Source organism: Rhododendron vialii, chromosome 11a (assembly GCF_030253575.1).
Source record: "Rhododendron vialii isolate Sample 1 chromosome 11a, ASM3025357v1".
Lineage (NCBI taxonomy): Eukaryota > Viridiplantae > Streptophyta > Magnoliopsida > Ericales > Ericaceae > Rhododendron > Rhododendron vialii.
In genome coordinates this window covers 9,760,483-9,785,733 of record NC_080567.1, presented here as the reverse complement: position 1 = coordinate 9,785,733, position 25,251 = coordinate 9,760,483, and the positions used below count along the sequence as shown (strand labels likewise).

The 25,251-nt window shown below is 41.1% G+C and overlaps 2 protein-coding genes and 1 long non-coding RNA gene across 3 annotated transcripts; all 3 read left to right on the top strand.

The window, feature by feature from the left end:
• Positions 1-3,465: 3,465 nt before the first annotated feature.
• On the top strand, positions 3,466-4,008 carry LOC131306851 (uncharacterized). Its single transcript, XM_058333278.1, has one exon. The coding sequence runs from the start codon at positions 3,466-3,468 to the stop codon at positions 4,006-4,008; it is 543 nt and encodes a 180-aa protein (XP_058189261.1).
• A 14,106-nt stretch (positions 4,009-18,114) lies between these two features.
• On the top strand, positions 18,115-21,549 carry LOC131307620 (uncharacterized). The gene is made up of 3 exons (XR_009194177.1): positions 18,115-18,317; positions 20,587-20,873; positions 21,087-21,549. It is a non-coding gene; the product is annotated as an uncharacterized LOC131307620 (long non-coding RNA).
• A 25-nt stretch (positions 21,550-21,574) lies between these two features.
• On the top strand, positions 21,575-22,832 carry LOC131307613 (uncharacterized). The gene is made up of 3 exons (XM_058334239.1): positions 21,575-21,639; positions 21,714-21,935; positions 22,620-22,832. Exons 1-3 carry the CDS (start codon positions 21,622-21,624, stop codon positions 22,734-22,736), a joined length of 357 nt encoding a protein of 118 aa, XP_058190222.1. The 5' UTR covers positions 21,575-21,621; the 3' UTR covers positions 22,737-22,832.
• Positions 22,833-25,251: the final 2,419 nt, after the last annotated feature.

The window sequence follows — 25,251 nt, the reverse complement described above, 5'->3', positions numbered from 1 at the left end:
ACCAGAATGACGACTAATAAAGAAAAAGACTATGCGGATTTGATTGAAACAACAAAGAAGATTGGCAAGGATGTTGAAGAGAAGTTTAGTAAACGAGAACAATCAAAGAAGAGTAAATTCGAGGCGAGGCAGGCTTGCCAAGGGGGAAAATCAGGCGGGTTTTACAGAGGTGGAGGAGGATTTCAACATTTTAAAGGTCAGAGTGAGGGTAAACAACAAGGTAGTCAAAGCTATGAGGCAAGTAAGCCAAGTTTTGGCAGGGGGAGTAGTTCAAGTGGACGTGGGACTCCTTTTCAGTGTTATCGGTGTGGATCGCCCAATCATCGCATGAGAGATTGTCCGGAATTGGGGAAAGGGTTTAAATGTTTTAAATGTGGAGAAATGGGGCATATTGCAACTCATTGCACGAAACCACAAGCTTCAGGTGCATCTTCTAGTGGCAGTGTTCCGGCTGGCCGTGGAACAAATATTGGTAGGCCTGTTGGTCGGGGTGGTGGAGCGGGTGGAACTATAGCACTGGGGAGAGTGTTCGCCATGACACGACAAAATGTCCAGGCAACTCCGAATGTGGTGACAGGTACTTTAATGGTTTGTGGTGTTAATGCACAAATTTTAATTGATCCTGGTTCTACGCATTCTTTTGTGTCGAACTTGTTTAGTATGCATTTGAATAAGCATTATGTGTTATTAGACATTGCTTTGGCGATATCTACTCCTGTTGGAGAAGTGGTGATAATTGGGGTATCTTTCCCCAAGTGTGTGCTGAGTGTGGGTGGTAAAAATCTAGAAGTTGATTTGATTCCTTTAGTAATGTCTGATTTTGATGTTATTCTAGGAATGGATTTCTTATCCACACATCATGCATCTTTAGATTGCTTTAGTAAAGAAGTTGTCTTTAAAATACCGGGAGAGTCAGAAATTAAATTCTGTGGTGATAGACAGACTTCTGTAACTGGTATGTTATCTGCTCTTAAAGCTGTGAGTATGTTGAGGAAGGGATGTCAGGGGTATTTGGCCTATGTTGTTGACATAGAGAAGAAACCATTAGAGTTATCGGATATACCGATTGTGAGGGAGTTTTCGGATGTCTTTCCCGATGAATTACCGGGAATTGTGCTTGATAGGGAGGTGGAATTTACTATTGAAGTGATACCAGGAACAAATCCTATTTCTATTCCACCGTATCGAATGGCACCAGCTGAGTTACTAGAATTAAAAATTCAATTGAAAGATTTACTTGATAAAGGGCTTATTCGATCAAGTATCTCACCGTGGGGTGCACCAGTTTTATTTGTGAAGAAGAAAGATGGTACTATGCGTATGTGCATTGATTACAGGCAACTGAATAAGGTGACAATACGGAATAAGTATCCATTGCCTAGAATTGATGATTTGTTTGATCAGTTGCAAGGAGCGACCGTCTTTTCAAAAATTGATTTGAGATCAGGATACCATCAGGTTAAGGTGAAGGACACTGATGTCTCCAAAACGACTTTTCGAATGAGGTATGGCCATTATGAGTTTCTTGTTATGCCTTTCGGAGTGACTAATGCTCCAGCGGTATTTATGGATCTTATGAATAGGGTGTTTGAGCTGTATCTGGATTTGTTCGTCATTGTGTTTATTGACGATATTCTGATCTATTCTCGAACTAAGGAAGATCATGAGCAACATCTGAGAATTATATTGCAGACTTTACGAGATAAGCAATTGTATGGTAAATTGAGCAAATGCGAATTCTGGCTTGAAAGTGTTGCATTTTTGGGCCATATGATCTCTCGGGATGGCATTTGTGTGGATCCAAAGAAGGTGGAGGCAGTAGTGAATTGGGAAAGACCGACTAATGTTTCTGAAGTCCTAAGTTTCCTTGGTTTAGCAGGATATTATCGGAGATTTATTCAGGGTTTTTCTTCTATTGCCTTGCCTATGACCAAATTGACTAGAAAAGATGTGAAGTTTGTGTGGTCTAATGAATGTGAAGACAGTTTTCAGGAACTAAAGAATCGGTTGGTGTCTGCGCCGGTATTGACTATTTCGATGGGTACCGAGGATATGGTGATTTACACTGATGCTTCTCATCAAGGTTTGGGTTGTGTTCTTATGCAACGAGGTAAGGTTATTGCTTTTGCTTCGAGACAGTTGAAAAATCATGAACATAATTACCCTACGCACGATTTGGAGCTAGCGGCTGTCTTATTTGCACTTAAGTTGTGGAGGCATTACTTGTATGGCGTAACTTGTGAAATCTATTCCGATCATCAAAATCTTAAGTATTTGTTTACGTAGAAGGAGTTGAATTTGAGGCAGAGAAGGTGGATGGAACTAATTAAAGATTATGATTGCTCTATTCACTACCATCCAGGGAAAGCAAATGTGGTTGCTGATGCTTTGAGTTGGAAAATAGCAGCGAGAATGGCTTGTATCCAATGTTCAAAAGTTGTAAATTTTATTGAGCTGAAACAGATGGGTATGGAGTTCTTTTTGAATAGCAATGATGTTTTATTAGCGCAATTTAGTGTTTGGCCCTTATTTGTGGACCGTATTCGAGATGGACAACTTGATGATCCACAAATGGAAGAAATTAGAAAGAAGGTAGTTAAAGGTAAGATTTTTGAATTCAATATTTGAGAGGATGGTATGCTCTTGTATGGACATAGAATGTGTGTTCCAGATGATGCAGCTCTAAAAAGAGAAATTTTGGAGGAGGCGCACAGTTCAGCTTATGGTATGCATCCAGGAAGTACGAAGTTGTATCGTGACTTGAGAGAGTTTTATTGGTGGATTGGCATGAAGAGAGAGATTGCAGAATTTGTGACTAGTTGCTTGACATGTCAGCGAGTGAAAGTTGAACATCAAAGACCGGCGGGTCTGTTGCAGAATCTTCCTATACCGGAGTGGAAATGGGAACATATAACAATGGATTTTGTGACAGGGCTACCGCATTCTAAGGGAGGTTATGATTCGATTTGGGTTATTGTGGATCGATTGACGAAAACGGCTCATTTTCTACCTGTCAAGACTACATACTCTACAGATAAGTACGCTCAAATTTATGTCAGTGGGATTGTTAGATTGCATGGAGCTCCTTTGTCCATTGTTAGTGACAGAGATCCGAAGTTTACTTCTAGATTCTGGGTGAGTTTGCAGCGAGCTATGGGTACTTCACTGAAATTTAGTACAGCTTTTCATCCTCAAACCGATGGGCAATCTGAACGGACCATTCAAACTTTGGAGGATATGCTGAGGGCATGTGTACTTGATTTTAAGGGTAGCTGGGATGAATATTTGCCATTGATTGAGTTTGCCTACAATAATAGTTATCACAGCAGCATTGGCATGCCATCGTATGAGGCTTTATATGGCAGGAGGTGCAGGACACCAATTTGTTGGAACGATGTTGGTGAGAGACAGATGTTGGCTTAGCAAATGGAGCAATTAGGCGAGGATTAGAGGCTAGGTCCTGAAATGGTTAAACAAACCATTGATGGAGTTCGAGTTATAAGGGAGCGTTTAAAAATTGCGCAAGTTTGTCAAAAGAGCTATGCTGACAAACGAAGAAGAGATTTAGAATTTGAGGTGGGTGATCGTGTGTTCATTCGTGTATCGCCTTGGAAAGGGGTTATTCGCTTTAAAGGAAGGAAGAAATTGGCGCCGAGGTACATTGGGCCGTATGAGATTACCGGACGGGTAGCGGCAACGGCTTATCGGTTGGCTTTGCCAACGGAATTGGCACGGTTGCATGATGTTTTCCATGTTTCAATGTTGAGGAAATATGTGCCGGATTCGACACACATGCTAAATGATAAAGAACCGATGGAACTAAAGGAGAACTTGACCTATGTGGAGGAACCAATTCGGATTTTGGAGCGAGGGGAGTGTATCCTTCGTTCAAAAGTAATACCGTTGGTGAAGGTTCAATGGAATAATCATTCGGAAAGGGAAGCTACGTGGGAGACGGAGGAGTCTATGCGAAAGAGCTATCCGCATTTGTTTGAATTTGATAAGTAATTTCGGGGATGAAATTTCCTAAGAGGGGGAGGGTGTAACACCCTTAAAATTTGAGGTGCTTTTATGTTATACTTTAATAACTAAAAGGACTAAAGTGCAAATTTTTTTAAGAATTGTGCATGAGTGCCGTGTGTGTGCCGATGTGTTGTGTGTGTTTCTTTTTAAAAAAAAAGAAAAAAAAAAAAAGAAACCCATCAGGGGAGGTATTCTACGTTAGAAAAGAGAGAGAGAGAGAGAGAGGGGGAGAGAGAGAGAGAGATCAGCAGAGGAAGAAGAAGGAGAAGAGAAAGGGATTAGGGTTAGCCTTAAAATTGAAGCTTATTAGGTAATTTTCATCTTCTTGGGTACTGAAATTCATGTTTTCCATGCTAGGTCTTCCATTATGTATCTAATATGCTCTGAATTGAAGCCATGGGAGAGAGTTTTTGAGGTTGGAATTGAGTTTTTATTTCAGAAAATTCGTGTATATGATGAACATGCATAACTGTGTCTGAACAAGTTGATAATCTGTCCTGTTTTGAAGAATTTATTCAAGGTACCTCAAAATCTTCTAAATTCTTGAAAAAAATCCTGAAGGTTCATCTGTGAGTCTATTGCATCGTGTTAAATGTTCAGAAAATAAATCGAAGTGTTTTGGCCTACAAAATTCGTGGACTGAACTGGTGTCTGATTCGCGTCTGTGCAGACAGCACAGACACGTGTTGGAAAAACGGGCATAACTTCTTGCTCGGGTATCGGTTTTATGCACCGTTTCTTGATTCCGAAACTAGACTCGCATATCTTTCTGAATATGTATGGGTTGTGCCGTGACTCTTTCTAGATTATAGCAGTTTTTGAGCTAAAGTTCAGGTTTTGGGAAGTTCTGGGATTCTGGACAGTTTTTGATTTGTGTTCCTCGTGAAATTCCTCAAGTTTAAGCATGCTGGGTGGATATGGGTTCTCATGAGTCTTAAACACTGATCAATTGGTGATGTTTTGGTGTTGGAATTATAGGAAAAGATTGAGTATGTGATTTTTGATGAGCATTCGATCACAGACTGTTCTGCTGGAACTGTAATTTCTGTTTTGGATTTGTAATTTCAATAGAGCATATCTTAGTCATTCGGAGTCCAATTTGGACAAACTTTATATCTAGATTGATGTACTAGAAGTCTTCTTGCTAGTGGTGGTGGTCTTATAGTATTCTTTGAAATCTATAGTATTCTGTAGTCAGAATTTAGTCGGTGGTTCTGCTATACATTGTGTTGTGAATTCTTGGTTTTGGGTGCAAATTGGTGAATTTACTTTTGTTCGGCATATGTTATATAGTTGAGTTGATGCAAGATATTGTTTATGCATTTGTCAAGCCTTTCAAGTAATTATATACTAAAAAGTTTGGCTTGTGGATAGGTGACGAGTCGGTGAATCAAGGAGCACCGAAATCATAGTAGTACTTTCTTTTGGAGTACAAGGTGAGTGTTTGATTCATAGATGTTGTTCTTTATTGAATTGAACTTGATTGTTGGCTTAGTGCCCGGTGATTGGCTTTATGCCAAAAGGCTTTTATGCCTTAAATTATTGGTTGTGTGCTACGTGATTGGCTTTATGTCAAAAGGCTTTATGCCTTAAATTATTGGCTGTGTGCCCGGTGTTGCTTTAAATTTCTTGGTTTACTGTTTGATTGGTTGCGATATATCTTTTAGCTGTACCTTTAATATGGAATTGCATCCATGTCTCATAAACACTCTCGGATTCCATTCTGGAATCTAGTTTTGCAGGCGTTGTAGATATCCACTGCTGATCATCTTGTGGTTGTACCATCCCTTAGGGTAGCGTGTCAAGAAGACTTGACGAGTTTTGGCGAGACACTATAGATAGGAATCTAGTTGCAGCTCGTGTTGATATTAGTTTGTTGTATAGTTTTAATGTTTTCTTGAGACTTCCGCTGTGTTTGTAAGAACGTTAAGTTTGCGTTATCAATAAAATGGCTGTTGGTGAATTTAATTGCTAGAATTTGAGTTATAGGAATGGGCTGGTGGTTGATGTTGCACCCTCACATCGGTTTAGGCTCAATTGAGTGCTAGCCGGGGTGGGGTGTGATAGCTGTGTTTCTTCCACGGCATCTGTGTGAACCAATCTTTGGAGCAGGCGAAACCAATTGGGTAGTCTTTTCTTGCGATCGACCATTGTTTCAGAACTGGCAATGAAGCAAAAAGGGGCAACTCAAAACTAATCACGGTAAATTACTCTACCATCATCATGCCTCCTAGAAGCCTGGCCTAGGACCTACCGTGGTCCAGTTCTCACTTAAAGGTGTTTGTACAGACGATTTCTGATAATCCGTGTAGGTGCTGTTAGGCAAGTTAAATTCCACCGTCTTGGGGAACTAGAGCCAATCTCCTTACCTTGACCATCCGAGACAAAGCAATATGATTACCAAAATCCACGTACGCACACTTTTAAGGCTAGTTCTGAACCAAGGGAGCCGTTAGGCACGACAAACACCGGAGGTATCACAAACTCCATGGATTTACAGTCTCCTATACTGACCGAAGAAAAAGGATTTTATTTTGAGGTTGCGACCATCCTCGGAGTTCTCTTGATAAGGTATCCTTTGCTAGAACAGCAAATTCTGAGAGATGTCAAAATGAACTAAGTATTCGACTAGCCTTTATTTGAAAGTTTGATTTTAAACTTGGAATGAGGTGATACTATGACTGGGATGGTGTCACAGCATAGTTTATGAATCATTCCTTTTTGTGATTAGGCTTCAATCAAGGACTTAGTAAAATTTTGACTTCTCAAGGTTTCAATGTTCTTTTAGGACTCATGAAGTTTAAACAACGTGCACCAATGGTGCACGACTCTTCATCGAGTGTCAGCAACCTTTCAGAAACAGCGTGAATAGAATGCCCTATTAGAGGCCTATCCCCTAGCCCACATGGATGCGATGCATGAATGAATGTCATGTATGCATACAAGAAATATGCATGTAAACAAGATATATCACATAAGTCCTAACCATGGGTTCCTGTCCTAGTTGGGAAGGTTCTATAGTTATGTACAAGTGCAAGGCCGGTTTTGGTTTAACAGTGTTCCCTGGACTAGAGCCAAGATGTACCTCCCGTTGTCAAGTGTATTGCGAGACCACGGTCGAGTGGTACGATGAGTCATCACAATCAAGGGGTGCTAGGTATCTTGGGAGAGCATATCACCTGCAAGTCGGGCAAGATCGCCAAAATACACTAGCGAGGTTGTGCGGTGCAAAGTGTACAGAATAACAAGAGTTTAATCTTCCAAAAGACATTAAAAATTCTCCTCTTTGAAAATTCCTTTCAAGTTTGGCCCTCTTAGATTATTCAACTCTTTGAAAAACAAAAGCAAGTTTCAAAGTTTTGAATAATCATTCGATCCCCAACAGAGTCGCCACTGTGGGCTCCCCTACCGGCGCGCCCTCGAAAGTCGCCACCCGGATTTTTGAGATGGATGATCCGAGAAACTGAGAACTCATTTGAAAAAGGCTTTTTGGTCTATCGAAAACGTTGGGACTTTGGGTTCGGGAGCCACGTTATGAACGGGGAAGGTTTTATTGAAAAGCACCCCATTCGCCTGGTAAGACCGGTCTCTACTAAGTATTTTCAAAAGGGGAAATTTTTTTAAATATCTTTCAGGAAATCAAACTCCTTAATAAACAAGTAAAGGGGAAAGGGACATGGAAAGATATATCACATTGGCGTGCATGTGGTGCTTGTTGTACAGAAATGATGAGAGAATGATGTCGTGAAAGATGAAAGAACTAATCAACAAACTATCCGGATCACATCATTCCCCACACGGCATACCATAATGCCGCGCACGACTTTATGATACGTCGTGCGATGTCTCCTTCTTGCTATCAGACTATCAACATTACTCACAATAATGCTTGGTGCACCGTATATCCCGCACGATGATTTTAAAGACATCAAACAGTATATAACTTATGATTCATCTTTGAATAACACCATTCCTTCAAGCCATGAAAAAAAAACAACCTTTTGATCCATTTAATTGTTTGGAATGATCAAGAAAACTTCATTTAGAAAGTGAGACATGGCTTGTAGATATGGTCTCATTTTGAAATGCATCGATGATAATATTTCAGTAATATAGACAGTCGTGACAACGAATGGCCATGATCCAGACAGTCTGGATAAATAAATGATAAGCAGTAAAACACCGTGTGCTTGAACATACTACACCGTGCAATGCATCATAATACTGCGCGACGTGGTGTGTCCAATGCAGCGATCATTTTAGTTTTTGAAAATGATTTTTAAGTCAGTACTCAACCCAAAAGAGGTCAAGCCTGACTGCAGAGAAGTCCCCTCAAGGCCAGGATAGGGCCTAGCCCAAGGAAACTTGCTTTTTACCATTGATCTTGAGCTTTAACGAAGGTGGGCGGTTGTAGATGAAAGCGTGTGGATGTGTGGGAATATGCGGTTTGTTGGATGTTTAGATGGGTGGAGGGGGGGTCTTGAAGTAAGAAAGAGACTAAGTTCTAAAGGTGAGGAGAAAAATGGAGTGTTTTGAGAAAAGAAACGCCCGGAGAATGTTTTTAGAGCAACTTTCTCAAGGCTTAGAAATAAAGAAAGGATGTAAGGGCAAGATGAGAGAGAGAGAGAGAGAGAGATTAGAGGCCCCTTTCACTTGAGTGGAGGAGTGTATTTATAAGCAAGAGCCAAGGATTTCAATTCAAAATAGGAGAGGTGTCTTCTGGGCGGGCTAGAAGTGCTTTTTTTCAGCTAAGCCGTTCTGTAGTTGTAGCTCGAGTGAGCGTGGCTGACAGCCTTCTGAGCCAGTCAGAACTTTCCTAAAATGCCGTGCGGTTTACTTCATGACCTCGTGCGGTGTAATGAATGTCATTGTACCACGCGGTGTAGAAGTGCGTCGTTCGGTATTCTAGGTTCAATCCTGAGCCTTTTGGGCTTTATTGGGATTTTAGGGTTCATTGGGCTTTTTTTAAAGTTGTGGGAGTCCTCATTCAAGCTCTTGAAGGTTTTGTTCCCTTTATTTCATCATCGGGGCATTTAAAGATCTTCTGAGGTCTGGATTGGGGTGTTTACAAGAGGTCATTATCCCTCCTGTGCGTGTGAACATTTCCAAGGTCCTAGCTGCGGTTCTCAGATTGAGCGGCGGCGCCACTTGCTACTTGGTTCGCTATGGTCTTCTCAATTCGATGCGACTTATTAAGATGTTCTCTCCTCCTGGTGATCTTACGGACATGTCCTACCAGTCCCGATGCATGACGGCTCTTGCATGTGCTTGTTGGCGGCTTTTCTCTTGGTTCCCTCCGTTGGTCATGCTAGCTTGGCATTGGTTAGCATTGCTGTCAAGATTGAGGCTATGAAGGACGTGATTCCGATGGTGTTGGCTAAGACATTGATTGGTTTGGACAAAGTTTGCTCTGGAGAGACTCAGACTTTTGGGGGCAGCCCTCTCCTCCTACAGGTAGGCTTCTCACTCAGCTCTCCTTTTTCGGGTTTTCCTCACATTCTCGTTTTACCTCAACACTCGGTTTGGCTTTCTATAGTTCCTTACTTGTTTTTCCCTCTCCTTTGCAAATTTGGCTTTGTGACAAGGTGAACGTGCTGACCGTCCCCCCAGGCAACTGAACATATGGGGCTAGACTGTTGTCCTGCCGATGCTTTGAGTTTGCGGACTGTTGGGTCTCCGAATGGGTCCACTTCTTCAAGCGCTTGAGGGCCATTTCCTGGAGGTGCCCTTGGCTAGACCTTCCACCGATGATGGAGCATTTCATGGGGCCTTAGTGGATTGCTCTTGCAGGTTTGGAGGCCTTTTCCATCTACATCCCCTACCAGAACCAGCGCCAGCTTGGTCTGAGGCAAGTGGCACTTGTGGAGGCTCTGGTGGATGTTGTTTTGCCCCTCTTTCGCCCTTCTGTCCTTTAGTACCACTAGGAGTTTTAGGGGACCCACAAGGTCACTGATGCAAGCCCCTAGCCATCCGTGCAGACATGCGGAAGCTATCGAAAGTGGCTTAGGAGGGACATTGCTGCGAGGGCAAGGGCCCAAGGAAACTGAATCACCCCTACTACTTTGATCATGAAATGAATTGTGGACCCGCTTTATCTATTATGTTGCACTTTTATTTCGAAGAGTTATGCTCAGCCTTATGTACTAGAAGTAGTAATTTAAATAAAAGTGAGTTATGAAAGGTTTCCCCCTTCTTGATTCCATGCTTTGAGTTCTTGCAACTTGGATTTTTATTTTTGACGGATTATGACCGGCCTTGAAGCAAGGCTACCTACGTATCCTTTTTGCAAAGGAATCAGGTCATGACGTGGTTCAGGATAGGGTTCGCTCTGGTTTTGACACTCTCCTTTTGTGCTCTAAATTTTTCTAGTACCGCCCTTTCGGATTTTCGGTCTAGCGAGCTCTTTTTTTATTTGCCTTAACTTTTGCCTAGGACGCCCTTGCGGGTTTTCGTCCTAGCTGGTTTTTGCTTTAATTTTTGCCTGGAGCTGCTCGCCCTTGCGGTTTTTTAGTCCAACGAGCTTCTCTCAGGGGTAATAGCGCTTGAGCTGATCCAAGAACTCATTTCCATCTAAATCGATAAGTTGTGAAGCTCCTCCGGACAGGATGGTTTTGATAATGTAAGGTCCTGACCATTGTGGTCAAAACTTTCCTTGCAGATCAAAGACTGGCGCCCGAATTTCCTTCAAAACCATGTCACCTTCTACCAAGTCCCTTGATTTCACCTTCTTGTTGAATGCGTGTGCAATCCTCCGTTGGTACCCTTGAATGTGGTAAAGAGCTCTTAGCCTTCGTTCGTCAAACAACATGAGCTCCTCAGATCTATTGCTTAACCATTCTGCCTCGTGAACCTCACACTCAATCATGTTTTGGAGAGATGGGACCTCCAGCTCGATGGGGAGCACAGCCTCCATATTGTAAACTAAAGAATAGGGGGTTGCTCCTGTTGGTGTACGTACGGATGTCCGATAACCCCATAAAGCTAGTGGCAGCTGCTCATGCCAATTCCTTGCGGATTTGATTGTTTTCTCTAGGATGGTCTTGATAGTCTTGTTTGCTGCTTCCACGGCTGCATTGGTTTGCAGCCGGTAAGTCGTTGACTTGTGCACCTGGATTTGAAACTCCTCCAAAACTTCCCTGGCTCGGCTTTAAAGTGAACCCCATTATCTGATACAAATGCTTGAGGAACCCCATATCGATAAATGACGTTCTGCTTGATGAAATGGGTGACTTGTATCGCGGTCAAAGTGGCGTAAGAAGCAGCCTCTACACACTTTGTGAAGTAATCGATGGCAACTAGAATAAACTTGTGGCCATTGCATGTGGCTGGCATGATTCTTCCAATAACTTCAATCCCCCATATTGAAAAAGGCCAAGGAGAAGTCATCTGATGTAGTCCGGATGGCAGAACATGCTGGAGGTTGGCATGGATCTGGCACTTGTGGCATCATTGCACATACTCTATGCATTATGTTTCCATAGTGAACTAAAAGTATTCTTGTCTTAGAATCTTCTTAGCAAGCATCATGCCACTCATATGCGGGCCACATACTCCCTCATGAATCTCCTCCATTACCCTTTTGGCTTCCTCCCCATGGATACATAGTTTGTGCATTCCGCAGTGTGACCTTCGATATAGATTTCCTCTGCAAATGATGTACTAAGCAGCCAGACTTTGGAGAGCTACCCGATCCTTCTTGCTTGCTTCGGGAGGATATTCTCCTCTTTCCACGAATCTCCAGATGTTATAGTACCAGGGGTGGCCATCATCGGGTTCATCAATAACCATGACATGTTGATACACCGGTGAATCTCTTTGCTCAATCACGATAGGCCGTAATTTTACGTCAATGGGAATTTCGACCATAGATGCCAATGTTGCCAGGGCATCCGTAAATTGATTCTTAAGCCTTGGCACATGAGTAAAGGTCACTTTGTTAAAGTGAGGGATGAGATCCTCAAGGCCTTGGTGGTATGGTTTCAGCTTTTCCTCCTTGACTTTTCAATCACCGTTGGCCTGTGACACGATCAGGTTGGAATCCCCTACCACTTCTAATTTCTCCACGTCGATTTCGATGGCTGCTTCCATGCCAACAATGCAAGCCTCGTATTCCGCCTGATTATTAGTGACTTCAAAGTTTAGCTTGAATGCAAGCGGAATGTGGGATCCGTCGGGTGAGATTAATAATACACCAATTCCAAACCCTTTCTAATTGGCAGCTCCGTTGAAGTATAATTTCCAAACATCCTCGGTTATGGTCATCAGATCTTCATCGGGAAACTTGAATTCAGCGTCTTTGTCTCCCTCGACAAGGTGGTTGGCCAAGAACTTTGCGATAGCCCTTCCCTTTACTGACTTTCTAGTGACATATTTGAGATCAAATTCTACCAACATGAGTAGCCATCGTGCCAGTTTTCCAGTGAGAGCTAGTTTCTCAAATAGGTATTTTAGAGGGTCCATTCGAGAAATCAACCTTACCGGGTATGCCAGCATGTAATATCTTAGTTTCTTGGAAGCCCAAACAAGTGCCCAGCATGTCTTCTCTAATGGAGTGTAACGCTCTTCACATCCGACCATCTTTTTGCTTAAATAGTAAACAACTCTTTCAACCCCATCGTCTCCTTCTTGTGCCCGCATGCACCTCATCGCGGATGGAGTGACGGACAAGTATAGGATCAAAGGTTTTCCCAGTATGGGCAGTGTTAGTACTAGTGGATTCTGCAGGTAAGTTCCGATTGCCTCAAAAGCTTTCTGGCACTTGTCATCCCATTCAAATGGCACACCTTTCTTGAGCAGGCGGAATATTGGCTCGCAAGTCGATGTTAGCTTAGCGATGAATCGGCTAATAAACTGTACTTTTCCAAGAAAACTTCTCACATCCTTCTCAAACCAAGGTGGTTCCATCTCTAGAATAGCCTTGATCTTTAAAGGATTGACTTTGATGCCAAGGTTAGTGATCATGAATCCCAACTTCTTCCCTGCGGTGACCCCAAATGTACGCTTGGCTGGATTGAGATGCATCCTATACTTCCGGATTCTTTCAAAGAACATCCTGAGTGATGGCAAGTGCCCCTCTCGCTCTTTTGCTTTGACGATCATGTCATCAACGTATACCTCCACTTCCTTGTGAATCATATCATGCAACAAGGCTGTAGCGACTCGCTGATAAGTAGATCCTGCATTCTTCAACCCAAAAGGCATGACCCGATAGCAGTAAGTTCCTCATTCGGTGACAAACGTGGTTTTCTCCCGATCCTCTGGGGCCATGAGGATTTGATTGTAACCTGAAAAGCCATCCATAAAAGAGAGCAAAGCATGTCCAGCAATATTGTCCACCAATACATTGATGTGCGGCAATGGAAAGTCATCCTTTGGACTCGCTTTGTTTAAGTCCTTAAAGTCAATGCAGACCCTAATTTTGCCATCCTTTTTATGGACGGGCACAATGTTTGCGACCCATTGAAGGTATTCAGTTACTATTAGGAATCTGCATTAATCTGTTTGGAGACTTCTTCTTTTATCTTGAGTACCCAGTCGGGCCTTATTCGTCTTAATTTTCATTTTACAGGTTTTGCATCAGGATAAAGAGGAATCTGGTGTTCCATGATTTCAAGATCAATTCCGGGCATATCAACATGTGACCATACAAAAACATCTTCAAATTCTTCCAGTAAATCTATGTGAGCTTAACGCTCTTCTGGAGATAGCGCGGAACTGATCTGGACCGTCCGGGGATTCTCTTCATCTCTCAGATTTATTAGAATTACTTCTTCTTTTACAGGCTGAGCATGCCTCTCATCTTCCCTTTTGATTAAGGATCGAATTTCTTTGGGGATGTCCCTATCAAAATCGGTCTTATCATCGTCAGGGTCGACACAATTTATTTCAAAATCAAGAACGTGGGCAAAATCAACTTCATTTATTTCATCATCAGCAAAGGCCTTGGGGGCACCATACATACGAGTAGACTTGAATTCAACGTACAGACCATGAAGTGTTAGGCCAAGAGGCACTGATTCAGACTTAACAGACTCGGAGGACTGGGAAGATTCAGACTCAGACTTAGACTTAGACTCAGAATCGGACCCATGGCAGGTGACACTTGGCATAAATGTCCAATTCTTATACTCTCCAGCGGCATCCATAATGAGTGAAGTTGGGTCTTGGAGGGCCTCCTGCCCTAACATCAGCACTTTGGCTTCAACGACTGTACCCATTGGTTTGCCTTCCTTAAACAGGATCGCCAAACTTTCCATGTCAAAAACCTCAATCCAATCAGCTGGTTTTTCCTTTACCTCTATGATCCTTACCTCTTCCTCTTCTTCTAGCCAAACGTCATTAGCAAATATTTCGAACCTTGGTAGCAAAGTGTTGGTTTCTTTATCCCAAAATGGCTCTGGCTAGCCTTGGTAGACCTGTTTTGCTTTTTCCTTCATGAAGTAGTCTTTCAATCTTTCTCCCTTCTTTACCAAGTTGTTACCAGAGGGCTCATAGCCGAGACCAATCTTGCATATCAGGGTTCCGATGATCTCAAATTATGCGGGTCCTTGCAGGTTCTTTCCCAGACCCAATCCCGACATGTAGGATATTTTCTTCATCATTTTGATGGCGACATTGCTAATGACGAAGTCATCATCTATCCTAACCAAGAAGACAAAGTTTGTGGTGTCCAACGAAAATCCTCCTAGAGCAATGTCTTCCTCTTCATGCTGAATTTCTAATAGTGGGGCATTATCCTCAGTGGGTGTATGAATTCCAGAGTCCTCATGAATGGTGAGCATTCCTGTTTCAAGTCCCAGGCGAATTTTCTGACGGAGAGTGGAAGGTACAGCCATGATGTCTGGGCAGTGCATCCAAGGCCTTCCAAGTAGCAGATTGAAGGAGGCAGGGTTGCTTAGCACATGGAACTCTACTTCAGTCTGGTAGGCCTCGAAGGTCATTGGAAGCATGAGAATTCAAACCACATCCTAGCGGGTATTATCATATGCTCGGACTTTGACATCAGATAGGGAGAAGTCTTTGTTTTTGTATCCCAAACAATAGGCAACACGGAGTGGGTAGACATTGATTGCAGAACCATTGTCGACCAAGATCACTGGACCCATTTACCAAGGCATTTCAGGGTGACATGCAATGGTTTGTTGTGATCACTCCCTTCAGCAGGCAGATCTCGGTCGGTGAAGGTAATAGCATGCTTGATGGGAATGGTTTTGATGAGCGCCACAAGCTCATCGGGGTTATGTCAGAAGGAACTTTCAGATGGGAGAGGGCTTGGATAAGTCCTTCATGATGGCGTAGAGTGAACAAGCACATCCCAAACAGACATTTTGGCCTGGGTCTATTTGAGTTGTCGCTTTATCATTCCTTCAGGGTTTTTCTCAGGACGGGAAGATTCTTTGGTTGGTGGAGCAAAGGGTAGGAAAAGATTTTTGGTTGGTGAGGAAGGCTCTTTGGCTGGTGGAGCTATAAGGTTGGAGGATTCTCCGATCTAGAAATTAGGGGGTTGGTAAACACGACCACTTCTTGTCAAATGGTCAATCTGGCAGAATTTCTGTTCGTCACTCCATATGTCAATAAGAGTCTTACGCTTGCAGCCAATGGTAGTTCCTTGGAGATTCTAGGCCAAGTCAGCAATGACATAGTTTTCCCAGAGATCTTCGGGTTACCATTGTTCAGCTTCCATCACTGCTCAGTTTACTGTCCATTCTTTATTTCCTACTTGCATGTTGACCACTTTCGAATCTGCCCATGAGTTTGGCCTGGTTTCTGCTTGCCATAAGAATGATTATGACTCATCCTCCCATAAGTTCATAAGGGATTCAGATTGCAGCATGGAGACATTGACGTTATCAAGGAAGGTAATAGATGGCTCTAACTCTGCCTCGTCCACAATGTAGTCTAATGGTTCAAATTCATTACTTGCCACCTCTTCCTCTCTTGGTTCTGGATTCCACGGATTGAGGTTCACATTGCTGTACAGATTGTCAATGACCTAGTCGTTCAAATGGGAGAAATCGGGGCGAAGTGAAGCAAGTTTCGACCATTCATAAGTGATTCCTTCAGGTTGATATCCTTCGATGAACATGTTGATAGAATCATCCCTTGCTAAGAACTGATACACATCTGGGGCTGGATCCCATTCCCATTCAGGAGCCGCCTAAGGAATTTTGTAGTTCTCATCTTGGTTGTCAAACATCATATACAGGGAGAGTCCATCTAGAGGGTCAGCCTGAATGTTTTCCCAAATAACTTCCCATGTAGGCTCAAATGGTGGCTCGGTAGCTCTTTGAAAGTTGGCAGCTTCAAATTCCTCCCAGTCAGAGATTAAGTTTCCCCATGTATTCTCCCATTCTTGAAGAAAGTAAAGGGCAGTTTCTTTAGGGATTTTGACAATGGGTTTTGGTTCGATATCGGGAATGATGAAGAGGGTAGGGTCAAAATTCTGATGGGTTGAGTCATTTGCGAGGGTGATCTGGTTAATGCAGAAGGTGTTATTATGTTGTAGCAAGGGATTTGAGACGGTGTTTGGTTTGTCTGGTGGGGGAGCTTCAACAACCTTATTGTCAATGAGGTTTTGAATCTCATGAGGAACGCAGATACAGTTATCTGTGGTATGACCAGGCATCTGATGTAGTCACAATAGACATTGTGGTTCAGATTTGGTGGGAGAGTTTGGAGTGGAGGGAGTACTTTCAAAACCCCAAACTCAACAAGTTTCTTGAGCAGGGCGGATCTAGGGGTGCTAAATTGGGTGAAGGTTCGGTTCTAGGATTTTAATTTTTTAGTGATTTGGTTTACTTCCGCTGTTTTAGCAGAAGAGGTTCCAGCTTGATTGGCATTTCCAAAAAGGACATTGATGTTTCCAGAGTACGCCCTTTTATTCTTTGAACTTGACTCTTTCTTTTCCAAGGTACCATCCCTCAGAGCTTCCTCCACGGTCAGACTAGAGTCACAGAAGGTTTCAAAGTTTGGAGCTGCATGAGAGAGAACCATATATGGTGCAATTGAACTTGGCAAGTTCTTGGTTATGATTCGGATTTGTTCTTTCAAGTCTGGATTGTTCTACATTTACGCGACCTTGGCTCTCCAACTCTTCACATAGTCACCAAAGCTTTCCTTGTCACCCACCTTGGTACTTTCCAGTTCCCTCATGGTCATTTTTAGGTCCACATTGAAACTGTACTGGGCAACAAAAGTTGTCCCAATATCCTCCCAGGTCCTCTTCATAGATGGTTCGAGAGTAAGAAACCATTGTAGTGCCGGTCCAGATAGCGGTTCATGAAACAACTGTGCCATGGCTTCCTTTTCAATCCCTCGCATGGTAAGAGATCCAACATATCCTTGCAGGTGAGCCTTTGGATCAGTGGTAACATCGACCTTTGCAAAGTCTATGCCTTTGAACTTTTCTGGCAATTTGGCATTTGGGAACAAGCATAGGTTGCTCATGTCTATCTCCCCTTTTCCAAGTGTAGAGACCCATATTTTCAGAAATGATTTGAAGGTTTTATAAATGCTAGAATATTGAATAAATGAGAAATTTGTGAGTTTATTTGATTTGGGTCTTAAATGATAGGATTGTTATATGAGGGAGTGTGAGTGTAATTGGTTTGTGTTCTAGTATATATATGTGGGTGGGTGGGTGGGTATGTGGGGGATCACAAATCCCATCTCACTCTCTCTCTACCTCTCGGCTCTCTCTCCCTTTCCTTCGACTCTCTCTCTCTCTCTCCACTCCTCCACTCACAAACTCACTCCCAAACTCGAAACCCACCAAGATCTTCCACTAAATTGTCTTCCTCAAGTGTTCTAGGCCTCAGGTTGTGTCCATTTAAGCTCGGAGGAGGTATATTTCGCTTGGATTTGAAGTCCTTGGAGCTAGGGCTTGCTCGAATCGCGTGAACTTCGATCTTTGATCATTGAGGTAGGGATTTCTTACTCTCTTTATGTGTTTATGAGTTGATTTTGTGCTTCAATCGAGTTTGAATCGTAAACCTTGGTGTCCTTGAAAAGCTGTCCATCTTTTCCTCGCAAACAATTCCCCTCCAAATCTTTTGGCAGGCCAAGAGGTGTGAACTGGCAGGCACTGAAAATATGGTGAGGAAAAAATTCATCGTTGGTTAAATTAGGGTTTTTTAAAAACAAAAAAAGGGAGTTAATCTGTAGGCTCATCTATTCACCTCCGACATAACCAAATTGAAGAAGCTCAACAAGGTTGGACGATCTGAACAAGAATCCAGAGATATTGAAGAACGGGGAGCGACTTCTTGAGTCTGATCGAATAACTCCATCTCCTAGTATGGATCCCTCTTCTCTTGTTCTTTCTGATTCATTCTTTTGTACATCGACGTGTTCTTGTGTTTTTTGGTTAATAGATTTTCTCTTGTTTAGAATTTATTCACTGTGATTTTGTTTATCTCATTTTTTCTTTCTAGCCAGAGATGAAAGATGCCCTGGGATCATTACTTAGAAGGGTACCTTTCTCTCTTCAAACCCCAAGGGGAACAGCGATGAAAAATGACTTTCTTCATTTTTTTGTTAAATCTGACCTGTTAAAGGTGGATTTTATCCGATTCTCTTTCCCTATTGGGCATGCTCTATGTTTATTTCAAGGAAAAAAAAAAGATGGAGATTCTTCTCCAATCTACGTAAAGACTTGATGGCTCGGGTCTAGATCCATTAGTTAGTTGGGGTAGCCCAGGGAATAGATTTGATGGAGCCAGATTCAATTGCTTAGCTTGGCACTCGATCGACCTTTTCAGATATGGGGCTAGGGTATGTCAAATAGGGGAAGATAAAGGGACCATTCGTGAAGGGTTGGAGCGGGGTGTTCTTTCCGGTAATCGACGGATCTCGCGGTTGAGTATTTATTATGTGGGTTGCTTATTGGAATATTTGATTCGATTAATTTATGTTAGTGGTTTTCTAGGTTCCAGTGACTTACAAGTTGAAAGCTTGTAAAAGTTAAGGCAGTTAGGGCCCCTAGTCCATTACACCTCTAACACAATCTATTCAACTATGTGGCCCTTTGATTGACAGATCCCATTTTAAAAAGACTTTGCATATGGCCCATTAGTATATGCCTTGCCTACCCCAATAGGTTTCTACGCTTGCGTTCTAAATTCTCGTGCCACAGTTGCACAATTAATCCTCACTTTTTCCTCGCACACTTAATTCTCGCTCTCATGTTTTTTGATAGTTTGAAAAGTTTGTCAAAGATGTTTCACAATTGCAATCGCATTCCAACATGGTCCCGTGCATTATGTGACTTACGTTGTGTGAGAGGGGGAGATGCCCATGGGACACTCAATAATATGCCATAGGGTGTGGGTTTATGCTTATATTTTTCATTTGACATGGGAATTTGGTTATGACTTGTGCTCGTAGGAATCAGTCCCTATGTAATCATGTATATTTTGTGTTTTTGGTTCTTGAATAGAAGTTGACTTCAAAAGATCAATAAGTGAAGTATGGGAGTAAAAATGAAAATATTGTAGTTTGTTTAATGAATGTTAATTACTTCTGGTGTTTGTTCTATTAGGCAAAATAATTGATATCTCCTCGTGTTGTTACCTAATGGCTTATTCATTTTTGAAGTATTGATTTCATGTGGAGTTTTGGTGTCTTATTCTACCTATATATGCCTTTTATTGTGATATTTAACTTTGTCTACCCTGATTATACTCGAATGCATGTTACTAGTTTCAAATACAAATTTTCGAACCTTATATTTCCATTGCACCAATTCAAATTCAATAACTTTTATGGTCACTTGAGCAAAGTTTGGGAACTCAATTATATGTGTTAGAACAATGTAATATTGTTTCAATGTGAATGATATAATACAAACAACACCGGCAGAAATAGAACAATATGAACTAACACATATTGCACTAGCATTGATGTTACAAGTCGGTGGTATCAATCTGATCCATTTATTCTGCCAAGTCAAGCAAATCAAGTGTTTTACCTAAAAGATACAAAATGGAGTGAACCTTGGCAAGTCGTAGAACGGGTCCAACATAGGGGTGTGTTTGATGTTCCAGAGGTGGGTAGTGGTGAAACATTTCATGCCCCAAAATTTGGTGATGTGTTCCAACAAGAGAACATGAGATCAGCTGTGCTGATTGACATTCAAGGCGATATCCGATGTCATAGGGATGATGTTGATGCCGAGGTAATTTCGGGGCTAGTGCCATCAGATGAAATATTAATATTGGAAGATAATGTAGAGGCAAAAGCTGATGAAGAGCAAGAAATATTTGAGGATGATATGGATTATGATATGTAACTTACCGGCTATGCTTTATATGTGGATGAACGTTCATGTCTTATTGTTGGTGATTAGTAATTGTTTTGAACTCATGAAGTTATTGATGTCAATATGTGAATGAATGTTCTTTTGTCTTCCTGTTGGTAATTAGTAATCTTGTGGAACACATGAATCTATTTATGCAAATCTTTATGGTATGTACTTTTTTGTTAATCTAAATAAGAGATTAGTTCGTGTCTTGTTGGGATCATTGTCTTTCTCTACATTATGATCTGTCATTTTATTGTTTATAGTGCATAACATGTCCAAAAGCGGTAAACAATGGGTGAAACCAGGCGACCTCGCAAAACAAAAGCAAACTAATTACGAGAATAAAAGAAACAAGAAAGTCAAGGCAAATGAAAATAGGGTGAAAGCTTTGGGGTTAAAGCATATACCAGCTTCTTTAAGCGATTTCGTTCATTACGTACCTGTGAATGGAAATGGAAAATGAATCAGGGCTGAGCCGGATGATGACTATAGTTTATCTGGTAATGAGGATGATAGTGATTATGACTCTGATGACTCTTTTGAGCAAGAGGTACTATGTGGCTACACATAATCTATTAATTATGAAATCCACTTCATTTATTACTTGACAAGATGTGTTATCATGCTTATGTTATCATGCCTTATCAAGTCAATGGACGTATGTTATCATGCTTTAACAGTTTCTACTTATACTTTTCTTTATCATCAAAGTTTCTTCTTCTACTCATTCTCCATCGTTTTTCACTGTCTCTTAGTATTTTAGGTTATAAGGACGCAAGAGGTACCTGAAATGCAGCATGGAACATCACATCTTTAGCGAGCCCCTACCAGAAACCAACATGACATGAGCTGCATCACTGAGAGGGAGACCCGGTCAACTACCCAACCCCCACAACCTCTTGATGCTGAGCATGAGATTGAGGCAGTCCCCTTTTAGCACCTGTTGGCAAGCTTTAAACGTTATTTACTTTTTTCTTTTGACAATATATTTAAGCACTACTTTTGGCACTTTATTTTTTTGCTCAAACTTGGCACTTACTATATTAACATAGCTTCATTATAACAATAGTTGCTGATAGACCTATCTGTGGCCCGGCACGAGGCTTGATGGTTCAACAAATATTCGACAAAGAAGGAAAGCTTCTTGTTCCTATCCCATAGTGTTTTCGTGCACCTGTCAGAAAGTGTGCTTGTAAACTTGCCACAAAGATTGGTGTAGATGTTCGGACAAATTAACAAATTTGGAAGATATCACTATCCATAGATGGAAAGTAGCAAATGAAAGTGTGAAGGCACCTATGCTTCAACTCATTAAGGTAATTACAATATTTGCTTATTTACTGAAATCGCAATTCATATTAATCAATACCTTTGCTATTGGCTCTTCCAGGATCAATTTAACTTGGAGAGAGATCCCATAGATGTTGACAAGGCAGTGGCAAGACTATTTGGGCGTAGACTGAGTGATTACAGCCATACGTTATACAGAAAGTACAAGAAGCTTAAGACTACTAAGGGGGTAGAATATGCCAAAAGCCACCCACCATTTGGCATCAGTCACGAGCAGTGGATCGATCTAATTGATAAGAAATGGAGTGATCCCAAATTTTTGGTAATTCATATAGAGCCAAATAAGTCAAAGAGAAGCTCTATATTGGTTGTTCTGCATCTGTCTAAGTTATGAATATTAGAATGTGCAAGTGAAAGTAACAGGAACCATGAAAAACAAATGTGTGCTTGATGAACGTGAAGGCCTTATATGTGATCAGATGACTTTCATAGTTTGATTAGATACATTGTTGGATTTAGTGTGATTTTCTTGCCTTTGACAAGTTTTAGAGTGCTCTGTAATTTCCGAGGGGTGATTGAAGTTCTAGCCTTTCCTCTAGAATTCGACCTTGTTCTCATGTTTTGTACGTACTGTTCGGAGTTTTCATTTATTGTTGGCCATATTTGTCTAAAGTATAACAGTAAATGCTTAAAATTTAGGACTTTCATATTGGGTGCTCTCACAAATGAGAAAGTCTATCTAATGGTAACATAGGTTTTTTTTCTTGGGTGTTAACTTGTATGTGCACCTTATGTTTTGGATATGATGAAATTATTTTTGACTAGAATATATAATGTTAGAGCGGCTTTTGGTTGAATCATTAATGAGAATGCATTGAATCTACTATATATGTGTTAGGTTTTGCTCATAAGTTTCATTTTAACTTACTTTAGGCTTAAGTTATATGTACACTGAAAAGTTGATATCCAAACATGGTAATGATTTTCTTTTGTTTTGCTTTTGCAGATTGGATATGCACAAGGTTGGTGGTATATATCAGAAGGCCAAGATCTTTTTGTGTTGATACTTCTTTTTGTTATGATGCGCCGTCCAACAACTTTCCTTTTTGTTTCGTGTCTTTGACCACTACTCAATTAGCGCATCACTTATGTTATTCTCAATATTTAGTTAACTCGGCTATTTTTGGACAGTGAATGGACACCTTGAAACTTTTGTTAAGCTGTTAATGGTAATATGAAGATTATTGGTCCTATTTTTAAAAATTCTTATGTTGAGCAGTTTTTTTTTTCATTTGTGTAAAATTTTGTTGATCGAACGACGAATACTTTCCCCACTGTTGCATTTTCCAGAAAAATCATAAATTACCTTGCGCAGAATTATTTCGTCGGTAAGAGAATTGATGGCAAGGAATTAATCCGTCAGCAATGGCAATAAAATAGTGATGAAGTAATTCGTCTGCCATGGGAATCCATTGGCGAGGAACTAATTCGTCAGCCTTGGGGAGCCACTGACAAGGAAAAACTATTTTTCGTCATGAGGAATCTTCCGCGTGAAACATAGATCGAGGAATGGGGTGATAATTTTTTTCGTCAACAATCACTACGACAACGAAAAGTATGTAATTGCCGAGGAATTTTTTTCGTCGTCTTGGAACTTTTTCGTTGTAGTGTAACTTCCTCATCCGACATACGTTTCATGCAAACTTTATATCGATTCAAAGGTCTTGAAGTCAGCTTTCATTTGCCACTAGAATCACCTTAAAACTTCTAGTACACAGAACGTTATGATCATTTGAGTAGAGGTGTGTTAGTCTGTCGATGTCTGTGGCTATTCCTAAGGTTGTTCTTGTTTTGTGCTATGATTCCCTTTATAATTAGAACATGTTAAAGTCACTCTTGAGCATGATTGCTTATGTCCTAATAACTCGTTGTTCGATCTTGTCTCTTGGCACTCATTAGAGCATAATATCAGCGACGTTGGTTAGGGATTGTACCATAAGTTTGATAGGAGTACCGTGGGCTATAAGGGGTAATATGGTGAGTGTTATGGGGAGACATGAGCTTGTGTAGTGATCCGATGGGTAGCATTGTGACTTGTATCCCCATGATTCATTTTGTTGATCCTACTAAATTCCTTTGACACTCGTTCTATAAGATTCTCATTTAGAACCTAGCGGATGGTATGTCGTGGAGTCATTTGAGGGTTGGTACGTGACGAAGGGCGTCATGATAGACTTAGAGGAATAACATGATCTTAAAGTATTTATCATTGTACGATGTGACTTGTTTACGAGTTTGTATTACAATGTGAATTTGGAAAATGTCGCCTGCTTGTACATTGAACAATGCTTCATGTGTGTGTGCTTGAATTGAAAATTCGAATAGAGGGTCCCGCAATGCAAGGTGTGGTAATGCGGAAACCCAGGTGAAGAGAATTCAATATGACAAAAGGGGTGGTAACACAGTTGAATGTCTCGCATGATGAAGAGAATTTTGATTGACTTTAGAAGTCTATGTTGATGTTTGGATTACTTATTGCTCGGGATTGTGGTTTTCGAAAAAGAGAATGAAAGGTTAGTTCTATTAAGGTTTTATTAAAGAAAGAAATTTGAGTTTTGAAAAGAGGATTTTTATCAACAATCCTCTGGTTGAGCGAATCAACGGATCCGGTTTTTGGGCACAAATCAATGGACTCCGGCATTCAAGCTCAAACCAACGGAGCTTGACCCGTGATGGTCATGAGTTTTCTCTAAATTGTTTTGCAAATCAAAAAGGAAAGTTTTATGAAATAAGGCTCTATGGTGGATGGTATGAAATGATGGTTTGTGGCGTTCATTCAAAAAGGAAAGTTTTGTGAAATAAGGTTCTATGGTGGATGGTATGAAATGAGGAAGTGGTTTGTGGCGTTCATTCGGAAAGTTATTAGATGGTTGAACTATTGTTGATGTTTGTTTGATTGATATAAATTTAAATGTTGCTCCTAGTTGACGTTCGAATGGTTAGTGTTATTTCTAAGACGTCAGGATTCCCGTAAATCTCATTTTGTTAGTTCATTTTGGTAACACCTCGTGTATCTCATGTCCGCTTGTTGAGTCTCATTCGCGTTTGGTGCATACATCATCGCATTTTCATATAACCAGAGTATAGATTTCTCTACTGGGCTAGTGTAGCTCAACCTATCATTTTCAAGTACGAAGCAAGGAAGTTGGCATGGTGTGCATGTTGATCATGTTTTTCGAAGGTATAAAGAGGAGATCTTCTACAATTTTTTTTATGAAGAAATGTTTGAAAGAATGATTAATGTAAATTGTAATATTATTTTGGTACTTTGAATAATTTGGGGCCTCGAGCCAAGACTGTAACTTTTGAAATTAACTTTGAGAATGGGGAAAGATATGTCATTTGGGTATTATCATACTTTAGTTGTCATTTTATTTATTGAAAATGATTATTATTTATGTTAAAAATCAAGGGCGTGACAAATTGGTATCAGAGCGTTAGGTTAGAATACCTAGAGACTATGGGGAGACTTAGTCTCATGGGTTCAAAAATCATTGCATGACCAACGTGTGATCATCGATGTAGCATTGTATCTATGTTCATGTGGGTTGGTGGAATGTTGTTGACCCGTGTTAAAA

Coding starts and splice junctions, on each gene's coding strand:
- LOC131306851 (XM_058333278.1), top strand. CDS start 3,466: ATGGTTAAACAAACCATTGATGGAGTTCGAGTTATAAGGGAGCGTTTA.
- LOC131307613 (XM_058334239.1), top strand. Junction 21,936..22,619: donor GGAGTGATCCCAAATTTTTG/GTAATTCATATA, acceptor TTGCTTTTGCAG/ATTGGATATGCACAAGGTTG.